General features: G+C 42.9%; 1 protein-coding gene across 6 annotated transcripts in view; it reads left to right on the top strand.

The window, feature by feature from the left end:
• The first annotated feature begins 662 nt into the window (after nucleotides 1–662).
• GPATCH2L (G-patch domain containing 2 like) overlaps nucleotides 663–9,148 on the top strand; it is a 29,298-nt gene continuing 20,812 nt past the window's right edge. For 5 of the 6 annotated variants that reach the window (XR_014168800.1, XR_014168801.1, XM_081913559.1 and 2 more), the window contains exons 1-3: nucleotides 663–811; nucleotides 2,067–2,734; nucleotides 8,835–8,899. Coding sequence is in view for 4 of the 6 variants with exons in the window: in XM_081913559.1 (XP_081769685.1) it covers nucleotides 2,076–2,734; nucleotides 8,835–8,899 (724 nt within the window). In the remaining 2 variants the exon portion in view is untranslated. Of the gene's footprint in view, nucleotides 812–873; nucleotides 1,149–2,066; nucleotides 2,735–8,834; nucleotides 8,900–9,148 lie in introns of those variants that run through there. The other variant, XM_081913557.1, reaches the window with a different exon arrangement.

Below are 9,148 nucleotides of genomic sequence, written 5' to 3'. Positions count from 1 at the left end.
TGCATAGGAGCCTACTCTGTACCCAGATCTGAGTATCCAGGAGGGGGAAAAACACAATATAAATGGAACAAAGAAAAAGGGACCGCTTGGGCTGATGCTCACTTTGCATAGGACATCTAAGCACAAAATACACGCATACCTTCTGAACTGCGAAAGAGGCACGCGCGTAAAATGCGACGTTTGCCCCCCCTTTCTTTACTAACGTAGTCTGAAGGAGCAAAAACGAGAACCTCGTGGCATCTTAAAACTTATTATGGCACAAGCTTTCCTACATTTCATCAGACGGGAAAATAAAGCCTCGGGGAGGACCAAAAATGCTTTCCACCTCGCCACCGATCTGGACACGCGGGTGGCGTGTTTTGTTCTTGGGACCCAACACGCAGTTGCTGGGCGTGGATAAGCCCTTCTCGAGAAGGACAGAGCCCCACCTCCCTCACAGGGGGATGCTGCTGGGCTTGGCTGGGATGTCGCCTTCCACCTCCCCGCGGAAGCCACCCCAAGGATGTCTGGACATGACGGGCAAGTGGAGGAAACCCACTCAGCACCGTCCCTCCTCCTCCCGCCTCAGCCGAGGCACTGCGGCGTCCGCGAGCGCGCGCGAGAGAGATGCAGCCGGTCAGGGGCGTGACGTCACCGCTTCTGCAAGGGGAGGAAGTGACGTTCTGACCCCCACCCCATTCGCCCGCAGCTCTCCGCTCAGAGAACCGGAAGTGGCGTGTGGAACGGACTCGGCGCCGAGTTGGAGAGGCCTACGGAAGAGGCGGCTGTGGTGAGGGGTGGATGAGGCCTGAGAGGCCGTCGCAGGAGCCGGGTAAGCCGTCGGAGGGGGCCGGGGGCGAAGTCTCCGGAAGGCGAGGCCGAGCTGCGGAAACGGGCAAGGGGGGGAGGCCGGCCGGGCTGGTTAGAGCGAAGAGGCCCTTGGTGCTCCAGGGGAGGCAGCCCGAGCAGGCGGGCGGGGTGCGGTGGTTGTTTACTTAGGCGGCCGCCGCGCAGGGAAGACTTGGGCTCCCGTCGAGTCGGCCCATCTCGCCGTCCCGTCGACGCAGGCAGAGACACGAGGACAATAGGCCCCTTTCCTATTGTTGCTCGCCATTCGCCGGTATTCGGTGCCACCCTGCTGAAGGGGCAGGCAGTTTCTGAAGGAGAAGGTAAGCAGGGAAGTAGCTGGTGTTGCCTGCATTGGCTGTCAGCGGCCGTCCTCCTGGGTTTCAGGCAGGTGTCCTTGCTAGAGAGCGAACCTGGGGCTGTTTGCCTGTTAGGGTTCAGGCAGCAGCTGGGATAAGAATGAGGGTTAGGAAAAAGGAATAGCCTCTCCTGTTTCCATTCTCTCACCAAACCCTAATGCAAAGTGGCAGGCCGGGTGAAATGGATGTAAGAGCAAGGAGGTGTCTGTTAGGCTAGTTAGGAGCAGCGTTGCAAACCGAAAATTATTTCTTGACTTGTCCCTTGTAATAAGTTTGCTAGCCTTCTCTTTTTTGATACTATATGTGGTATGTTTATGGATGGTCACATACGTGTACTGATAGAAACAGTTCTAAAGACTACAGGATGCCAGATGGGATCACAATCCCACCACACACTTCCTCCAAGCACCTTAGGGTGGTGAACATAGTTTCACTTCACTTATTCTTGCAGCGAACCCATAGGATATATTAGACTGAGATGTGATAACTTTTGTTGTGTACAGTACTTCATCCAGGGGACTTGTACTGCATGGTTATATAGCCGAAATGGTTTCTTAAGGCTGCTTGGGCCTTAGTTCTTATTTGTCTTGGAGAGATTGAACAGAGCTTTTCTTTCCTGTGAGTTGTTTTTGGGGTTAGTTTTCTTTCCCCATCTTTTCTTAAGTAGAAAAGTAGTCTTGGTGTGTGCATGAGGCAAAGTACACTTCAGTACCTTTAGCTGGAAAGGTGAAGCATTTTTAAAAAGGCAAGCCACAATTGTGGTATACAATCAAAAACAGTTTGGGGTAGATGTGTGTTGGTTACTAGGCTGAAAAATACATGATGTGAATTTTATGTTCTAACATGATGGCTAATTCTAATTGTTTACTTTTATTTTGGCAGACATTGCCCATGGATGAATTGGTGCATGATTTGGCCTCAGCCCTTGAGCAGACTTCTGAACAGAACAAGCTGGATGAGCTGTGGGAAGAAATGACTCTTAGCCCAAGGCAGCAGCGACGGCAGCTTCGCAAAAGGCGAGGACGCAAACGGCGTTCAGACCTAACACACCAAGCAGAGCATGCTTGTTGCTACAGTGGAGCATCTGAATCCAGCCTGGATGAAGTTGTTGAGGACTGCCGGGAAGTGCTGACTGCTAACTTCAGTGACTCAGATGACATGGCAGTAGCCAAACGCCATCCAACGCTCAGTGCCACTCTGAGAAGTAAGCAGCACTCGTGGCACGAGTCAGACTCATTCACTGAGAATGCACCTTGCCGGCCGCTAAGGCGCCGTCGAAAAGTTAAGCGTGTGACTTCAGAGGTGGCTGCTAGCCTCCAGCAAAAACTCAGAGTATCTGAATGGAGTTATGAGAAGGGTTGCAGGTTCAAATCTGCTAAGAAGCAGCGCTTGTCACGTTGGAAGGAGAATGCTCCTTGGACATCATCAAGCCGAGGACTTTGTGAGTCGGCAGAGACGAGAGCCTTCCTCAACAAAGGGGGAAGAAATGAGAGGATGGAATGTGAAGCAGATGAACAGAAACAAGGCTCTGATGAAAACATGTCAGAATGGTGAGATGTCTAGGCCTTTCTTTTGTATCATGTAGCTGTGTAGTGCATATTGCTATAACATGCTGTATTTCATTTGACAAGCTGTGAACTACTTGGGGCAAAATCCTCCAAAGAAAGGGCATACAAATTAATGGTACATGCTGATGATTGCAGTAGAGTTGTGAAAGGGACTCCAAGGGTCATCTAGTCCAACCCCCTGCAGTGTAGGAATGTCAGCTAAAGCAACCAAGACAAATGACCACCACACCTCTGCTTTAAAACCCGTCCACAACCTCACAAGAAATAGAACCACTGTAGAAATGGAGCCTTTAATGCTTTGATTATTATTTTTTAGTAGCAATTGTGTTCTTTCCAGGCAGGACGTTAGCTGAGTTCTTGCATTAATTTATATCACGATCCTGTGCTTATATACTCAGAAGTAAGTTCCACTGTGTTCAAGGGAACCTACATTCTAGAAGACAGTTCAAAGCAGTTCAAAGCTTTGTGCTGTCAAATGCTTTTGTTGCCATTTGTAAGGCTGACACAGGCATGTTTTGGAGGGACAATAATAAAATTGTAGCCAACCAATGTTCATAGGAATAGTAAATTTGTACTTCTATTAGTAGGGCTAACAAAATTGATTCAGGTCTTTTAGACTTGCTGAGTATATCTTAACTTCCTTTTGGTAACGCTAATTAAATTTTTCTTTGTAGTGCTTGATTCTAACTAAAACACCATGCTGAATCACCACCTTAGTTGCTGCATTCCATGGCTTGTTAAATACTAGACTTATCAGACCACCCACTTGTTTCCCTCTTTGTTGTTCACTTATTTTCTCCATTGACGGACAGTTTGTTTGGTGATAGCCCGAAGTAGCTCTTGAGAGCCCGGTTGAGCTAATGTATTAGAGGTTGCATGGGGGGGGGGAATCCCTACTCCTAGAAGGCAAGTGACAGAGACAGAGTGTCAGCCTCCCCCACCTCCTTCAGCCCGGCCTGACCTTCTGCACCCCCTCTGTGCCTCTTGTTTTCTTATTTTTATAGAAAATCAATATCCTTCCTGACACAAACAATAGCTCAGGAGCAGAACTAAATGGGGGAGAGCTGAGATCTGTCCATCACCTCTCAATTTAACTCTTCCAGGCTATTTAATTATAGGCATGCTTTGCTCCAGGTGTTTGCAACAGTGCAATTGCTAAATGAGGGCCATTTTAACAAAAGATTGGATGATCAATAACACTCTATAGCAGTAGCTTGTCGGATCAATAGCATTCATTATTTTGTGGTTAAAGTAAGTAGCCTCCATTGTAACTGGAGGTCATTAATCAGTGCTTACTGGACTGCAAGGCCTATACTAAAGGATAGTGTGCTTTGCCATCTGTGTGCAGGGTGAAGAAACTCTGGTTTCCTTGCATGAACTTTTGGGCTGAAGCTACAGTAAGATATATAATTCTGTAGACCTGTAACAACCATCTAGTGATTTATTAGTTTAGTTTAGTTCCACCACCTTACCTTGGGAATTTGTAGTAGGTGATGGTGCTTCTAAAACAGTGTTATATATAAAATGTAAAAGAAATACAATACGAACTCCTGACAACATGCCCAAAGACGAAGGCCTTGGTTGGAAGATTCCCCAACACTGTCAAGAGTTAGAAATCCATCTAGATAAGCTAATTACCAAATGGCACCTTAAACCTAGGTTGTGGTCGCAGCCACGGAATGTCTAGGTGCCATTTTTTTGTGGGGTTTATGTGTAATTTACTATTGTTATTCATTTCTATACCGCTTTATATTTGAAAGAAAAAAAATCTCGAAGCACTTTTCAACATATTAAAACATTGAATAAAACAATGCAGAATAAAACAAATCCAAGTTTCAAGTAAAATATTTCAGATCCTTCTATTAAGTGACATTTTGCTTTCTCTATACTGTATTTATTTTCCTACTTAAATTTTATATAGCTGCTCCATTGTAGAAGTGCTCTAGGAAGCCTCTTTAACAAAAGACTGGTATTGAGCTGATTTCAGGCATTATGTTCCCCATTCCTGTGTGTAATACGTTTGCATTTCCTGGAGATATTACAAATGATGATGCAAATTTGGAGTGGTATTTCTTATAGCTCAGACTATAGTGGTTAAGAGTCAGAATAGGACCTTGGAGATCAGGGTTCAAATCCCCACTCAGTCATGAAGCTCACTGGGTGACCTTGGACCAGTTATAGCCTCTTAACCTTCCTCGTGGGATCATTGTAAGGATTCTGAGGATGTGGTGAACCTTGTACTCCTTGGAGGAAAACGTGGGATATAAATGCACTTAATAAAGCTTTTCTGCTTACCTGCTTAAGAAAGTTGGGAGTCAGCGAGATGGAGAAGTCAGTTGCCAATCTGGCATCCAGAGATCTCCACATGGTTGCAGTTGGACCCACTCCTGTCACAAAACACACCTGGCAACTAGCTAATTGCAAACACTGGTTCTGTGATGTCTTCTGTGGCTGCACTGAAAGCCTCTTTAATAAAAGACTGGTATTGAGCTGATGTCAGGCATTACATTCCCCATTCCTGTGTGTAATATGTTTATATTTCCTGTGTGCAAATTTGGAGTGGTATTTCTTGTAGCTCAGACCATAGTGTGATTGCTTCTTGAAGTTTTATAGTAGTAAAAAGCTGGTTTTCAGAAGTTAGAAGGAACATAAGAAGTACATAAGAGTGCCAAATCAGCAGTTATCTTTTGTTATTGTATTTGTATTCCATGCTTCATTAAAATAGGCCAAAATGAAAGTTTAACTTCACAACAATTCTGAAAGGCGGATTATATACACAGTAACTTGTGCAAGTAACCCAGTGAAGTTCATGGCTGCATGCAGCCTTGCAAAGAAGTGTACAGTGGTATCTTGGTTTAAGAACAGCTTAGTTTATGAACAACTTGGATTAAGAACACTGCAAACCCAGAAGTAGGTGTTTTGGTTTGTGAACTTTGCCTTGGAAGCAGAATATGTTTTGCTTCCTGTTGAGTGTTTTCCATTTGTAAATTGAGTCCCCCGCTGCCATGGGAAAGCACACCTTGGCTGTGCTTTGAAGAACGTTTTGGTTTAAGAACAGACTTGGAACGGATTAAATTCGTGAACCAAGGTACCACTGTAAATGTTACTTGTTACTTTTTTTAAAAAGCCAGTTTGGGCATATGTTAGTACTTTATAGCATGGCTGACTTGCCAGACTGCTGTGTCTGGAGGCTGATTTTAATTCACTGCAGTTGACCAGATGAATGACTAGAAGTTTGTGAGCAGGAATTCTTCTACCCTGGGTTCATTAGTTATCTGTTTGTTAAATTTATATCCCATCTGTCCTCCCAAAGGTGCTCACACTTAGCAGCACTTAGCCTACTGTATTATCTTGAGTTGTTTACAAGAAACTGAGTTGTATTCAACAAAGTTGTCCTGTTTGTGCAAAACGTCTTCTGTAACTGCTCTTTTCCTCCCCCACCATGTCCTCCCAAATCTATTCTGGGAATTTCTCCCAACTCTCTGAAGCAGATTAGGGGGTGGATGGGGAGAGGAAGATACAGGGGAAATTCTGTTGCGCAAATGGGACTACTTCATTGGATAAAATCCCGAGAGGCTCCTGATTATATTTTTTAGATTCATTTTGTAAAATAATACTTTATGAAAGTGAAAGAAAGCAGAATAGTTGACAGGGTATTGTCTAAGTGTCTGTCTGGTACTGGGAATTGTTTACTTGACATACAATGAATAGCTATGGAGCTTCAGAAATAATCAAATTATTTTGGCATTTTAATGAAATCAATAGGCAAAGAAAGTTAATCACTGTACATACACCGCTATCCTGTAAGAAATGTAAGTCCCTTTTCCAACTGCATCTTCTTATCCATCAGATTTTGTCAATGGTGTCCTTTTGTTCAAGTTAACTAATCTAATACTCATCTGCTGGTTAAAATTCAAGTTTCATCAGTTAGAGTGACAAAATGACTGTAAGGCTGAGAAATTCTGTAATGTTGCCACTGCTCATAAAACATGTCTTATATCATCATTCACTTTGCCTTGCAAACACCCAATCAGTTGTTCTCATTTTCTTTGTACTCTTAATTATTCTGTAACAGATTGCTGGCAATGTCTGAAGGAGAATATAATTTCATTCCCTACAGTTATTTCTCTTCGAATACATCTTCTTATTTGCTCATTGTGTCATGATTGAACAGTGCCAAATAACTGCAGAACCAACATTCTTCATTCCATGACTATTGAAGGAAGTATGTAGATCTGCCTTTGAACACTTCTTGAAAGCTAGTAACTGGGAGCAGCAGACTAAACGGAGTGTATTTCACCAGTCCTGAAGCAACCTCACTGGTTTCTGGGCAAAATAGAAAATGCTGATGATTACCTTTAAACCCTTAAATGGTTTAAGATCTAGCTACCTGAAGGACCATTTTCTGTTGCATGAGACTGCCCAAAGGCTATTATTTTTATTGGATGTCACCCTCCGAGTCTCCCCACAACACTCATGCATACTTTGAAGCTAGATGGGCAGCAGCCAGAGAAAGGGCTTTCCTAGTGTCAAGTCTGACATATTTGCTGGCACCATTTGAAGACCCTTTTTATTTGCCCAGGCCTACAATAACTGTTTTTTTGCAGGGATAGCCAACATGATGTTTTAACTACAAGTCCCATGAAACCTGACAATTGACCGTGTTGGCTGGGGGCCTGGGGCTGATGGGAACTGTAGTCTGAACCATCTGAAAGGCACCATGTTGACTACTCCTATTTTCTTGATTCTTCTGGTTTTTATTTGCTGCTCTGCTGTTTCTTGTAGTTTAAATCATGAAATGTAATGCATTCCAAGTGAATTTTGTGCTTGTCTTTTCCAATGCACCACAATAATTGAATTGTTCTAATCCCAGTATTAAATCCCCACATACAAATTTAGTGTTCTTGGAAGCCAGTCATTTTACAGATAATCTGTATTACTTATTTTCAAGTTGAACTTTGGTGTTCAGGGGAGCACCATCTCTTAATAGAATTGCAGTGACCAAATTGAAAGCATAGTGTAATTGGCAGCTGCTGATGTGCTTCATATAATTCTTTCTTATAAGACATGATGCCATTTGAAAGAGAGGCTAAAATATTGTATGTTATGTCACTGGAACAGGTCAATAGTCCAGCATCCTGTTCCAGTGGCCAAACAGATGCCTGTGGGAAGCACACAAGCAGGACCTGAATGTAGCAGCACCCTGTCTACCTGTGATTCCCAGAAAACTGGTACAGTGGTACCTCGGGTTACATACACTTCAGGTTACATACGCTTCAGGTTACAGACTTCGCTAACCCAGAAATAGTGCATCGGGTTAACTTTGCTTCAGGATAAGAACAGAAATCGTGCTCCGGCGGCGTGGCAGCAGCAGGAGGCCCCATTAGCTAAAGTGGTGCTTCAGGTTAAGAACAGTTTCAGGTTAAGTACGGACCTCCGGAATGAATTAAGTACTTAACCCAAGGTGCCACTGTATTCACTAACATACTTCTTTTGACAGTGGAGGTGTTAATAAACAGTATTACCATTGTGTTTGCACTATATTCTTCATTATGACTGTAGGAGAAAAAGAAATAGAGTATAAAGTAGCTAGATATCATTGGCACACATTTACAATTTTTATCTTGTATTTTCATATTGTGAACCGCCCTTCCTGTACGGATGAAGAGCAGCATACAAATTTAATTTATAATAATAATAACAGTTACTCTCCAGTAATTGGGTAACTGAAACACCTGTTTGTTTACCCTCTCCTGGTTTCTTTCTTAGTAAAATGGCATCTGCAGGAATATTAATCAATGTCTCTAAACTAATTTGCTTTTCAGGATTACTATATATCAAAATCCTTTATAAGATTCATATGTGATACTCATCAAAATTGATAGGCCACCACTGTGCTGCTCATTTAAGTGTCTCCTGACATCCCATGTGTGGGTCAACCAGGTTGTAAAAATGAATAAAGCAATACCATTATTGTGTGCTGTCTAGAAAGTGCTTTGAGACCCTCCTGCAGTGAAGAGTTTTTTGCAAAGTGGATTATATCAATTGCATTTGTGCTTAATTTTCTCTGTTCTCTTTTCAGTGAAACCAGTAGTGTGTGCAGCAGTAGTGACACTGGCCTTTTTACCAATGATGAAGGTCGCCAAGGTAACTATATTCTTATGTTTCTCTTCTTTAATTTTATGCTTAAAGTATTTATTTATTTATTTATTAAATTTGCATACTGCCCTTCATCTGAAGATAACAGGGCTGTTCACAACTTCAAAATACAAAATGAGAACACAAAGTGCATAATAAAACAAAAACAAACCAATAACACACCCACCCAAAATGTTTAAAGTGCCATAGAATGTTAATCAGCCAAAGGCCTAGTTATAGAGAAACGTTTTTGTCTGG

This window comes from Podarcis melisellensis (genome assembly GCF_964234715.1).
Source record: "Podarcis melisellensis genome assembly, chromosome: 1".
Classification (NCBI taxonomy): domain Eukaryota; kingdom Metazoa; phylum Chordata; class Lepidosauria; order Squamata; family Lacertidae; genus Podarcis; species Podarcis melisellensis.
The sequence above is the reverse complement of the archived record's forward strand: the minus strand, read 5'-3'. Positions and strand labels throughout refer to the sequence as shown.